Consider the following 14347-nt stretch of genomic DNA (forward strand, 5'->3'; position numbering starts at 1 on the left):
TGCAATTTTCTACTAATCGGTCTCCCTCTTACTCTTTTGCTAAACTCTCCCCTCTCCAATCTATCCTCAATGCCACAGCTAGTATCATATTCTTGTCCAACCGCTACACCAATGCCTCCATTTTGTGTCAGTCATTGCACTGGTTGCCCATTTGCTATAGAATACAATATAAACTTATCTATCCCGCCCGTATCTCTGTCTACTACGGTACCCATGCCCTCTGTTCCACATGTGACCTAAGACTTAAATTCTTAATAATCCGAACCTCCCATTCCTGTCTCCAAGACATCTCATTCTCTGGAATGCACTACCACTGACAATTCGATTAATTCCTTATGCTCAGTTTTAAGCGTGCCCTAAAAATGCATTTCTTTAGGCAGGACTATCACCTCACCTCATTTACCTAACTATTCCCATTTTTCCCTTCCAAATTTTTCTTCCGAATCTGGTTCTTTGCATCATCTGTTTGTACACACCCATGCACTTAATAGAAACTCTACATCTGTCTTTGATAACTGGTTCACTCAGCGATATACAAATACCCTACTTATTATAATGATGGCTGCACCATACAATTCAAGCACTTTTTACCATTCACCTTTTGTGTCTCCCCTATTTCCTCATAGACTGTAAACTTACGAGCAGGGCCCTCACTCCTCTTGGTATCTATTAAATGACCTATTACTCTGTTATAGTGTGGTCTATATTGTCTGTACATGTCCCCTCTGAATTGTAAAGTGCTGGAGACATAAAATGATTTTTTTATTATTATTATTATTATTATTATTATTATTATTATTATTATTCCAGCCTTAACATTGTATAACTAATTAATTGTCATGTTTGTTTCTACTAGGCTGTCACACTACCTGCAAATATAAGGTAAATGATTTTGCCTAGCACATATTGCATAGTATTTTAAATATTTTTTATAAATGGCGAAATGTCCTCATCCAGCTTCTACTTGGTAATAAGCGTATCACAAAAAATGTATTCTCTGGTATACAAACAAATTTCAGTGCATCCTTTACACACAAGAGAATCACAGGTATTGCGGTGCAGTGTTCTGCGTTGCACTCGCTGGGTGTCATGGCGGCGTCAGACTCTGTTCACACTGCAGAGTCCAACAAGCTGCCTGGGATTCTTTAGTTGCACAGCCTGTCATGAGCATCAGCTGGTTCTAGCTTCACAGCTCTCCAGTACAGCGGGAGTTAGTTTCCGTGATTAGCTGCTGTGCGCTCAGGCTGCTGATCACAATCTCCATCCTTTATAAGCTACTGGATTCTAGAGCTGTTTGCCGGATATTCATAGTTATTTACTTCCTAGTTCCTGTGGTTATGATGTCATATGGTGTTCTTCAAGTTGTGGTTCTGCGTGGTGTGTGAGTTCTCCAGTTGTGCATTTATTTCTTACCCCTTTTGTGTTACTCCCCAGGTCATATACTGTCCCTCCTTTCTGTTTGAGTGCAGTGTGCACAAGTTTTCGTTTTCCTTTGTCTGTGATTATTTGCGAGGTTTTGGTTACTAGGTTTTTAGGCCGACTCCCAGGGTGGGGGGGAAGTAGTATTAGGGCTTGGACAGGAGACAGGGCTATGTTGGAGACTTGAACCTGGCTACCATCAAGTCTACCTTTCAGATAAAGGACATCACAGGGGCCCCAGTCTCAGGGTCAGCCTAGGAGCCCCTGTTCCATCGATATACCTCCGTAACAGGTGTTTAGGATTTTGAGGACTAACATATTCATAACCTATACCTAGAAGAACTCCTCACTTTGACAGGTGTCCAACACACTACACCCTCGCAGAACAGAAAACCCTTTAATATACACAGCACATTGATGGTTTTTTTTATAATATGGTAAATGTAATACTCATATAATTATATATGTACTGCTTTTGTAGACACATATCTGACTTGTGCAATGTTGGATTGTTTCCTTCCATTGTCCCTTTGATTTTATTCTTGTAAGTGTTGCATGTCCATCTGAACTAATATACCATTCTACTATTCTTAAAGGAAATCTGTCAGCAAAATGTCACACCCAAAACTATTTACAGTATATGTGCATTAGGGGTGGACATATCATTGGCACAACCTGTGCGTGCAGCTGCACAGGAGCCCGATAGGTAACAGGCCCATTACTACATCCAAATTAGGTGGAATTGTGCATTGTGGTAAGTTATTTGATTGTAAAGGACCCATATATCCTTTTTGCACAGGGGCCCTTTTCTGTCTGTGTCTGCCAGTGACGTGCATGTACAGTAGTTCGTTCAAAGAAAAGTCCAGCAATACCTAGGCCTGATTAATCCCCCTGTCATCCGGCTATTCTCTGTCCTTGCCACTCTGCCAATCCCTTCACTGGCTTCCCATTGCACAAAGACTCCAGTTCAAAACACTAACCATGACATACAAAGCCATCCGCAACCTGTCTCCTCCATACATATGTGACTTAAGGGTGCTTTACACGCTGCAACATCGCTAATGATATATCGTCGGGGTCACGGTGTTTGTGGCGCACATCCGGCGACGTTAGCGACATCGCAGCTTGTGACAGCTAGGAGCGACGATCCACGATCACAAAAACGTCAAAAATCGTTGATCGCTGACACGTCGCTCCTTTTCATAATATCGTTGGTGGTGCATGCCGCTGGTTTTTTGTCGTTCCTGCGGCATCACACATCGCTATCTGTGACACCGCAGGAACAACGAACATCTCCTTACCTGAGTCCACCGGCAATGAGGAAGGAAGGAGGTGGGCAGGATATTCTGCCCACTCATCTCCACCCCTCCGCTTCTATTGGACGGCTGCCGTGTGACGTCGCTGTGACGCCGCACAAACCGCCCCCTTAGAAAGGAGGCGGTTTTCCGACCACAGCGACGTCGCAGGGAAGGTAAGTCCGTGTGATTGGTGTAAGCAATGTTGTGCGCCACGGGCAGCGATTTGCCCGTGACGCACAACCAACAGGGTCGGGTATGCTCGCTAGCGATATCGATAGCGATATCGCAGCATGTAAAGTGCCCTTTAGTCTCTCAATACCTACCTGCATGCAACATCAGATCCTCACAAGATCTCCTTCTACACTCCTCTCTTATCTCCTCTTCCTACAATTGAATACAAGATTTCTTCCGTGCCTCCCCCATACTCAGGAACTTTCTACCCCAGCATATAAGGCTCTCAGTTACCATGGAAAGCTTCAAAAGGAACCTGAAGACCTACCTCTTCCGACAAGCCTACAACCTACAATAACCCTCTGACCAGCACACCACTGTGCAACCAGCTGTACCCTCACCTACTGTATACTCACCCATTCCCTGTAGATTGTGAGCCCTCGTGGGCAGGGACCTCTCTCCTCCTGTACCAGTCTGTGCCTTGTATTGTTCATGATTATTGTACTTGATTTTATGTATACCCTTTTCCCTTGTAAAGCGCCATGGCATAAATGGCGCTATAATAATAAATAATAATATGAGTTGCAATACGTGAAGATTGCTATTACAAATATTCAGAGCTTTGCTGTACTGTAAGGTATCACAGTATACAAAGCCCCAAACAACCCTTCAGATTAAAAGTGTAAACTTCAGTCATTATTCTGCTGCAATGTAACTGATAAAATGTGGTGTAACATAGTGGCTATGAATGTCGAGTGTGCCCTTATATTCCAGGTGATGGTTATCCATCATTAATAACACATATGTGTTTAGGCCTTTAGGAAAGCCCGAACATTTGCGGAAACCTGCAGTCCCAAGCCAATCTCCAGCCATAAAGCCAAGCTTTTCAGGGTAAGTATCACTCTGTAAGAGGCACCAGTCTGTAAAATTAGTGATACAGTTAGGTCCAGAAATATTTGGACAGTGACACAATTTTCGCGAGTTGGGCTCTGCATGCCACCACATTGGATTTGAAATGAAATCTCTACAACAGAATTCAAGTGCAGATTGTAACGTTTAATTTGAAGGTTTGAACAAAAATATCTTAAGATCTGTTGACTGACTTGGCCATTGCAGAATGTTCCACTTTTTTGCACTCATGAACTCCTGGGTAGCTTTGGCTGTATGCTTGGGGTCATTGTCTATCTGTACTATGAAGTGCCGTCCGATCAACTTTGCGGCATTTGGCTGAATCTGGGCTGAAAGTATATCCCGGTACACTTCAGAATTCATCCGGCTACTCTTGTCTGCTGTTATGTCATCAATAAACACAAGTGACCCAGTGCCATTGAAAGCCATGCATGCCCATGCCATCACGTTGCCTCCACCATGTTTTACAGAGGATGTGGTGTGCCTTGCATCATGTACCGTTCCCTTTCTTCTCCAAACTTTTTTCTTCCCATCATTCTGGTACAGGTTGATCTTTGTCTCATCTGTCCATAGAATACTTTTCCAGAACTGAGCTGGCTTCATGAGGTGTTTTTCAGCAAATTTAACTCTGGCCTGTCTATTTTTGGAATTGATGAATGGTTTGCATCTAGATGTGAACCCTTTGTATTTACTTTCATGGAGTCTTCTCTTTACTGTTGACTTAGAGACAGATACACCTACTTCACTGAGAGTGTTCTGGACTTCAGTTGATGTTGTGAACGGGTTCTTCTTCACCAAAGAAAGTATGCGGTGATCATCCACCACTGTTGTCATCCGTGGACGCCCAGGCCTTTTTGAGTTCCCAAGCTCACCAGTCAATTCCTTTTTTCTCAGAATGTACCCGACTGTTGATTTTGCTACTCCAAGCATGTCTGCTATCTCTCTGATGGATTTTTTCTTTTTTTTCAGCCTCAGGATGTTCTGCTTCACCTCAATTGAGAGTTCCTTAGACCGCATGTTGTCTGGTCACAGCAACAGCTTCCAAATGCAAAACCACACACCTGTAATCAACCGCAGACCTTTTAACTACTTCATTGATTACAGGTTAACGAGGGAGACGCCTTCAGAGTTAATTGCAGCCCTTAGAGTCCCTTGTCCAATTACTTTTGGTCCCTTGAAAAAGAGGAGGCTATGCATTACAGAGCTATGATTCCTAAACCCTTTCTCCGATTTGGATGTGAAAACTCTCATATTGTAGCTGGGAGTGTGCACTTTCAGCCCATATTATATATATAATTGTATTTCTGAACATGTTTTTGTAAACAGCTAAAATAACAAAACTTGTGTCACTGTCCAAATATTTCTGGCCCTGACTGTATGTGTAAACTTTGTCATTACTGTTTTAGTAAAGTTTTTTAGCCAATTTTGACCTTCAGGGGATTGTGCCTTTATCTTACACTGTATATATTTGTGAAAAAAAGTTATTGACATTTTTTTTTTTAGTTTATTTCTATTAAAAATATTTAATGGTTATAAAAATATTTATGTTTTACTATTGGGATGGTGGCCTATAGAGTGGGTAATATTGCCAGACGTCTGGCTTTTTGTATGTAACTGTTCTTAGGGGCCCGAGAATGTGCAGTAAATATTTATTCTACTGTCATAACTGTAACATGTAACTATGTTGAGTGGAAAGATTACAATCCTCTGCTCACACTGACTCTGTACTAGAGCGGTGGAAACAATGGATTGTATATACGGATCCAGTGTGAAGGAGAAATCTAATTTATAGCTTTGTGCGGCTACCGACTACCGTGAGAGAGGACAGATGATCACACAGTTAATTTTTCATATTTGTCGAACACAGAAGTGAAAATAGATTTCTCTGTCCTGGTCAGCTCAGTATATATACTATATATAAACATCATTTTAATATTTATTGACTAAATCAATGATATGCATGAAAATAAAACAATTTGTAATATATTTTACTATTGACACTACAATTTGTTACACATATTTTCCCTAATGTGGCAGTACCCTACCTGTGGTCAAAATCTACTGTTTGGTCATGTGGCGTGGCAAGGGAGGAAAGGGCAACTTTTTGACTTTTAGGCCTCATGCTCACCAGTATTTTTGATCAGTATTTCATCAGTGTTTGTATGCCTAAATCAGGAGTGTTTCAAAAACACAGACCAGGTGTCAATCTTTCAATTATAGTTTTTCTATGTAAGTAACCATTCTAGGCTTTGGAATCCATACACTGATGCAAGCATATTGACGGGTGAATGAGGCTTTTAAGTGCAAATAATATATCACATTTGAAGAACTTTCGAGGTTCCAACGCAGCAGAGTACTGTCACACTTTTACACATGGTGGGTGTGTTCAGACCAACAAATGTCTGACACACAACAAAAACACACTTTAACAACACCACAAACAAGGGGGACACCAGAAACACAATAACAATGGAGGGTCCTGGTACTAGTGAGACGGTAGATTGGACGCCTTTTGTCCATACCTGATGCTGTACGTTGCACTCCTAGCCAGACCCTATACAGGTTCTTCATCTGTCGCCGAGCGGGAATACCTGAAGCCCTGGAAAATCCCTGCTATAATCCTGGTTAGGGAGTGGGAAGGTAGGGAACACTTGACCCACTGCTGCACTAATACAACAGGAGAGTAGGTGAGACAAACAGAGGAATAACAACTGAAATGGAGATGATATGTCTCAGGATGAATCCACAGCAACTCCTTCCACCAAGGCGGAAGGCATACAAATGGTTTTGTATAATCAGCAAACATTGCTGGGAAACCCTGCAGAAAACTAGGGTTTGAGCACATAGCAGAGCTCAGAAAGGAAAGGGTGCTTCTTGACTTTTCTACCTGTAAAAGATTGGGCTTTGTTACATAGCAGAGATCCTGAAGTGCCAAAACACCAGAAACCTACACCCTTAAAGGGAACCTGTCATCAGAAATTTAGCTATAAACCTAAAAGTTTCCCCCTCTGCAGCTCCTGGGCTGCATTCTAGCAAGGTTCCTCTAGTTTTTCTGGCCCCTTTTATACCAAAATAAACACTTTATAAAGTTGTACCTTTTCGTATGTAAATTTCGTATATTATCCATGGGGGCGGGCTGCCTGGTGTCGGTTACTGTCCTCCTGCAGATTTACGCCGCCCCCGAACGCTGAATTTCATATCTCAGGACGGCGCCCCTGGGCGCCCGAGGTCCTGCGCATGCGCTGTGCGACTGTAGCGGGACTGTGCACTGCGTGCACGTATGACCGCTCATGACGTTTTGCGCAGGCATGAGGTTATGGGCGGTGCTGTGAGTGTCATCAGCAAGTGCCGCCCATAACCTCGTGACCGCACTTTCCCCACTGCCTCCAGCGTTCTGCGCCGGCCCGACGTCACCTCCTTCCCATCGTACCTTGCAGCAGGAAATAGATGGGAGGAGCGGAGAGGATCTGAGCAATGTACAGAGGGGAGAGCGCGGCCACGAGAGTATGGGCGGGCACTTGCGATGCAATCACAGCGCCGCCCATACTCTCGTGCCTGCGACCACGTCACCAGGTGTCCCGGCGTGCACGGGACCTCGGGCGCAGTGGGCGGCGTCCTGAGGGATGATTTGAAGCGTGGGGGGACGGCGTAAGATACAGCAACGGACGGTAGACCCCAGGCCGCCAGACGCCAGGCCCCCATGGAGAATTTACAAGATTTTCATACCAAAAGGTATAACTTTATAAAGTATTTATTTTGATTTAAAAGGGGGCACAAAAAGAATAGAAACCTTACTAGAATGTTGCCCAGGAGCTGCAGAGGGGGAAACATTTAGGTTGAAAGCCAAATTTCTGATGACAGGTTCCCTTTAATTCATTTGGGTGTAGTTCATATTTTTAATCACAGGTACTTCACAGAATTTTCTAACATTGGAATGCTAAGTGGTAAAAAATGTAATTGTTATTTCACAAGAAATTTTTTCTTCTGAAAGCGACGGCTTCCCATAAGTGGTCAGAAACTACTTTTTGGAGAAAGCCCTACTTGACTTTTGGAGCACAAATTTGGCTATAATCGGAATTTGTCGCATTTGCAGAGCCCCTGAAGATCCAGAAAATCTGAAAATCTCTATAAATTAGTATTTTGAAAATTCTAATCTCTAATGTATTAAGCTTTGGAAGCAATGAATGTTTTGTGACCCCCATTTTTTTTTAAGTTAATGCAATGCAAATTTGTAAAATTACAATTTGCATCTTTTTCATAATTAACTAATTTTTATCATATTTTCTACGATCTGAGGAATACTCCTCAAATTTTACTGCACTGGTTGTTCTTTGTTCAGAAATATCGCAAGTGTGGCCATAATATGATTACTAGACACATGGGTTTTAAAAACCTGGAAAGACATATCTGACCAATAAAACCAAAGAAGCCACAAGTCGCAACAAAAAAACCCCAAATGGATACAGTCACACTCCCAAAAATAATGTGCAGAAATAATGTAGCGCCTGGCACAGAACTAAGGATTTGGATGAAGAGATTCAGCTTTAGTAATCAAATATAAAAACCATAGGCCAAAAGCCAAACAATAGTGAGGTACTGTGATACAGAGCTTATTTATTTTCTTGTACTTACAAGAGATGCATATAAAATGTTAAGTAAAGCCCAACTTGCGTTTCACTACCGTGGCTTCTTCCAGGGCTCAGTTAGCTTTGAATTTTACCTCATATTTATACTAATTATTCATGATCAGCCCATACACACACATAAAAAGATTTTTTTGTATAACAATTATTCATTAATTAACACCTATCTTTAATCTGTCTGAATTTATACACCAGATAATAGAATTTTAATGCATTGATGAATAATATTCTAAAAAATAATTATAGCCATGTAAAAACATTATTATTCATTGTTTACAGTTTTGTTTAACTCACTAAAATTTCTGATTTCATAACACATTTTATACAAATTAAGAAAACTGATGGCACTTACTAACAGAAAAGTGTGAACAGGTACATACTGATCATGAAAGGAACTAACAAATAAATACCTACATTCTGAGACACTAAGGTACACAAACATTGAATATAGGACTTGCACATGCACTACTGCCAAGAAAATAAATTTAAAAATTGAGATACTTAGCACATACAAAGGCCAGTTTTATGTGAGCCCAGCAGCCAGCATCAAGGCGTATCTTGTATGCTGGGTCCCTACCTAGTCATGCCGTGATGCCTCTATGTGGGATGTATAGCCTACAATTATATGGTCGAGCAGGAACCTGCTACTAGGAAATTAAACATTGCCTTAAGCTGAAGGGTTGTAGTGCTCAATCAGAAGGCATGATCCCATAATTCAAAATAAGAAAACTGACAGACAAGTGTGAATAGGTGCATGCCGTACTAAACGTGAAATAAACTAAGAAATAAATAGCTGCATTCTGTGACGCTATGGTATACAGACATTGAATATGAGAACTTGAGCATGCACTTCTGCCAACAAAATAATTTTAAAAATTGAGACACTTAGAGCATAGAAAGGCCAGTTTTATGTGAGCTCAGCAGCCAGTATCAAGGTGTATCTCGTATGCTTGGTCCCTACCTAGTGATGCCTTTATTTAGGCTGAAGAGTTTACAATTTTATGGGCAGGCAGGAGCCTTTTTTCTGTATACAAAAAAAAAAATCTTTCTATGTATAGGTTTTAGCTTGACATGGATGATTATCATAAGTATGAGTTGGATTTCAGAGAGTGCATCTCAAGTCTGGCTTTACTTGATATTTTATATGCTGGGGGGGGGGGGTTATAGATTTTTTGTTAAAATAAAATACCTTGCCAAAAAAAACCCTCTATCACAGTACTTCACTATTGTTGGGCTTTTTCACCTATGCAATCTGTATTTGGTTTAAGGCGATAGGTAGCTAAAGCTGAATAATTATATCCTCGGGCGAAAAACAGAAGTTCAACAGCACCTTGGAAGTCGAATCAATTGAATGCTGAATCCAAATCTTTTCAGCTAAGTCCTTAGTTTGCTGAAAATACTGCATTATTTTTTGGGGAAGAACAGCAATACATAAAATAGAAGCACCCGCATTTGTCCAGTTTATAACATTCTCTCCTTTGTTATAGACCTTTGTAGGGTTTTATAGGCAAAGGCTCTCTGGCAACATCTAATTGCATTTCTGGATAACCAAATTGAGGTCTATTTTTCAATTAATCTGCTTAGAAGAAAAACATTTGTAATTATCATTGTTAACACGATATAATCGAACAAATTGACTAAAAGAAACAATTTTTTGAGATATGATGGATGAGAACTATTGTAGTGAAGAATTTATAAGTTTTCAGTCGGTAGTAGTAGTGATGAGCGAGTACTAAAAAGCTCGGGTGCTCGAAGCTCGGGCCGAGCCTCCCAAGATACTCGTGTACTCGGCCCGAGCAACGAGCCCAATGTTATCCTATGGGAGACCCGAGTATTTTTGTGAAATGACCTCCCGGCAGCATGGAGAAACCCTAAAAATGGCACAAAAGTCTCAGAAGAGTGCTCAAATGACATGGCAACAGCATGGGGAAGACCCCTTGAAGCATTTATCACTCAAAAGTCACAGCTGTGAACAATTTTGTCCGCGTTTTACGCCATTTTTACGGACTCACCAGAAAACCTTCCAAAATGACCCCAAAATGATTTTTCATGGCGGAAATGTTAAGGGCACATACCCAATAGTGAGATAGATCTGGTGTATGTTACTTTTTGAGATTAATACATGAAAGATTTTACGTGAAAACATTGTGTGGCACTCCGATGTCCCTGAGAAGAGACGTACATGAAGGCCTCTTGAGTCTAATGTGCCCATTTTGAGGAAGTGAGTCTTTGTAGTATTTTCCTTTGCCAGGGCAGTCCAAAATTGTGAGGTTCACCAATGCCCCTGCATACAGACGTGCATGAGGGCCTCAAAACATTAAGTGTCCATTGTCAGGAAGTGGGTGTATTATAGTATAGCCCTTAGGCAGGGCAGCCAAAAATTGGGAGGCTCCACATTGTCCCTGGATAGAGACGTGCATGATGGCCTTTAAACCTGAAGTGCCCATTGTAAGGAAGTGGGTCTATTTCAGTATAGCCCTTTGCCAGGGCAGCCAAAAATTGGGAGGCTCCACATTGTCCCTGGATAGAGCCGTGCATTATGGCCTGTAAACCTGAAGTGCCCATTGTAAGGAAGTGGGTCTATTTCAGTATAGCCCTTTGCCAGGGCAGCCAAAAATTGGGAGGCTCCACATTGTCCCTGGATAGAGCCGTGCATTATGGCCTGTAAACCTGAAGTGCCCATTGGAAGGAAGTGGGTCTATTTCAGTATAGCCCTTTGCCAGGGCAGCCAAAAATTGGGAGGCTCCACGTTGTCCCTGGGTAGAGACGTGCATGATGGCCTCAAAACATTAAGTGTCCATTTTAAGGAAGTGGGTGTATTTCAGTATAGCCCTTAGGCAGGGCAGCCAAAAATTGGGAGGCTCCACATTGTCCCTGGGTAGAGACGTGCATGAGGGCCTCAAAACATTAAGTGTCCATTTTAAGGAAGTGGGTGTATTTCAGTATAGCCCTTTGCCAGGGCAGCCAAAAATTGGGAGGCTCCACATTGTCCCTGGGTAGAGACGTGCATGATGGCCTCAAAACATTAAGTGTCCATTTTAAGGAAGTGGGTGTATTTCAGTATAGCCCTTAGGCAGGGCAGCCAAAAATTGGGAGGCTCCACATTGTCCCTGGGTAGAGACGTGCATGAGGGCCTCAAAACATTAAGTGTCCATTTTAAGGAAGTGGGTGTATTTCAGTATAGCCCTTAGGCAGGGCAGCCAAAAATTGGGAGGCTCCACATTGTCCCTGGGTAGAGACGTGCATGAGGGCCTCAAAACATTAAGTGTCCATTTTAAGGAAGTGGGTGTATTTCAGTATAGCCCTTAGGCAGGGCAGCCAAAAATTGGGAGGCTCCACGTTGTCCCTGGGTAGAGACGTGCATGAGGGCCTCAAAACATTGTTCCCATTGCAAAGGAGCGGGTCTCCTGTCGTTGTAATGTCCATTCTGCAAAGAATGGGCGAAAAAATTTACCACTGGGGGTATACCTGAAACAAAGACCTAACTATTGTAACGGTCATCATGATGGCGCATGAGGAGAAGGAGGAGCAGTCCAGCGATTATCCAAAGTCGAGAAGTGTACCCATGGGTGAGTGGAGGTACATGGCAAACTTTAAATTCCGCTCTCATTTGCTGGTGGTGTGGTGAAGTCTGGCCCAATCCAACCCTTGTTCATCTTTATCAGAGTCAGCCTGTCAGCATTTTCAGTTGACAGGCGGGTGCGTTTATCTGTAATGATTCCACCTGCGGCACTAAAAACACGCTCTGACAAAACGCTAGCAGCAGGGCAGGCCAGGACTTCCAAGGCGTAGAGAGCCAATTCATGCCACGTGTCCAGCTTGGATACCCAATAATTGTAAGGCACAGAGGAATGTCGGAGTACAGTTGTTCGATCTGCAAGGTACTCCTTCAGCATCTGGGCAAACTTAGGATTTCTTGTGGCACTACCCCGCACCTCAGGGGCTGTGGTACGTGAGGGGCTGAGAAAACTGTCCCACATCTTAAAGACTGTTCCCCTACCTCTGGCGGATTGGACTTGTGCCTCTCTCGGCTGTACGCCTCGGTTGTCCACTGATTCCTGACCTATGCCGCTAGCGTTTTGTGAGGGGAATGCTTTGCCTACTTCCGTGAGTATGGCCTTCCGAAACTGCTGCATTTTGGTTGACCTCTCCTCCACGGGAATAAGAGACAAAAAGTTCTCCTTGTAGCGTGGGTCTAACAGTGTTACCAACCAGTAATGATTGTCGGCCAAGATGTTCTTAACGCGAGGGTCACGAGACAGGCAGCTTACCATAAAGTCAGCCATGTGCGCCAGACTCTTAACAGCCAGTACTTCAGTATCCTGACCAACAAGATGACTGAACATGCTGTCCTCCTCCTCCTCCTCCTCCTCCTCCTCCTCCTCCTCATCTACCCTGTCCTCTGGCCAGCCACGCTGAATCGAGGATATGACTGGTGTGCATGTCATATCCTCAATTTGGCCGGAGAGTTGCTCCATGTCTTCATCCTCCTCCTCGTCATAGTCCTCCACTGCACGTTGTGATGAGACGAGGCTGGGCTGTGTGTTATCACCCACACCCACTACTGTTTCTTGCTGCAACTCATCGCGCTCCGCCTGCAATGCATCATGTTTGTTTTTCAGCAGGGACCGTTTTAGAAGGCAGAGTAGCGGTATGGTGACGCTAATAATGGCGTCATCACCACTCACCATCTTGGTGGAGTCCTCAAAGTTTTGGAGGATGGTACATAGGTCTGACATCCATCTCCACTCCTCAGGTGTTATGTGTGGAGTTTGACCCATTTCCCGACGGCTTAGGTGATGCAGGTACTCAACAACTGCCCTCTTCTGCTCACATATCCTGACCAACATGTGCAGAGTTGAATTCCAACGCGTGGGGACATCACACACCAGTCTGTGAGCCGGAAGATGCAAACGGCGCTGAAAGCCGGCAAGGCCGGCTGAAGCAGTAGGTGACTTTCGAAAATGTGCAGACAGGCGGCGAACTTTTACCAGCAGATCAGACAGCTCTGGGTATGACTTTATAAACCGCTGAACCACGAGGTTGAGCACATGGGCCACGCATGGAACATGTGTCAGCTGGCCTCGCCTCAAAGCCGCCACCAGGTTCCGGCCATTGTCACAAACGACCTTTCCTGGCTTTAGGTTCAGAGGTGTGAGCCAGTGATCTGCCTGCTGTTTCAGAGCTGTCCACAGCTCTTCTGCATTGTGGGGTTTGTCACCTATGCAGATTAGCTTCAGCACAGCCTGTTGCCGCTTCGCCGAGGCAGTGCTGCAGTGCTTCCAGCTTGTGACTGGTGTGGAGGGCACAGTGGATGAGGATGCGCAGGAGGAGGAGGAGGCTGAAGAGCATGACATTCCGGAGCTGTAGAGTGTGGGTGAAACACTGACTGAGGTAGGGCCTGCAAACCTTGGTGTGGGAAGGACGTGTTCCGTCCCTCGCTCAGACTGGGTCCCAGCTTCCACAATATTAACCCAGTGTGCCGTCAACGAGATGTAGCGGCCTTGCCCACAAGCACTTGTCCACGTGTCTGTGGTTAGGTGGACCTTGGGTGAAACAGCGTTGTTCAGGGCACGTGTGATGTTTTGTGACACGTGGTTATGCAACGCGGGGACGGCACACCGGGAGAAATAGTGGCGGCTGGGGACCGAGTAACGTGGGACAGCTGCCGCCATCAGGTCACGGAATGCTTCTGTCTCCACCAGCCTAAAAGGCAACATTTCCAGCGCAAGCAGTCGCGAAATGTTAGCATTTAGAACTGTGGCATGTGGGGTGTTGGCAGTGTATTTGCGCCTGCGTTCAAAGGTTTGCTGAATGGATAACTGAACGCTGCGCTGGGACAAGGACGTGCTTGATGATGGTGTTCTTTCTGCGTAGGCAACTGCAGGTGCAGGAGTGGAGGAGGCT

At 43.9% G+C, this 14347-nt stretch overlaps 1 protein-coding gene across 1 annotated transcript in view; it reads left to right on the top strand.

Annotated features, from left to right (window-relative positions):
- LCP2 (lymphocyte cytosolic protein 2) overlaps positions 1 to 14347 on the top strand; it is a 365493-nt gene that overhangs the window by 288173 nt on the left and 62973 nt on the right. Inside the window, exons 12-13 of the mRNA XM_075342299.1 lie at positions 857 to 882; positions 3702 to 3779. Coding sequence (XP_075198414.1) covers positions 857 to 882; positions 3702 to 3779 — 104 coding nt within the window. The remainder of the gene's footprint in view (positions 1 to 856; positions 883 to 3701; positions 3780 to 14347) is intronic.

This window comes from Anomaloglossus baeobatrachus, chromosome 4, assembly GCF_048569485.1.
Source record: "Anomaloglossus baeobatrachus isolate aAnoBae1 chromosome 4, aAnoBae1.hap1, whole genome shotgun sequence".
Taxonomy (NCBI): domain Eukaryota; kingdom Metazoa; phylum Chordata; class Amphibia; order Anura; family Aromobatidae; genus Anomaloglossus; species Anomaloglossus baeobatrachus.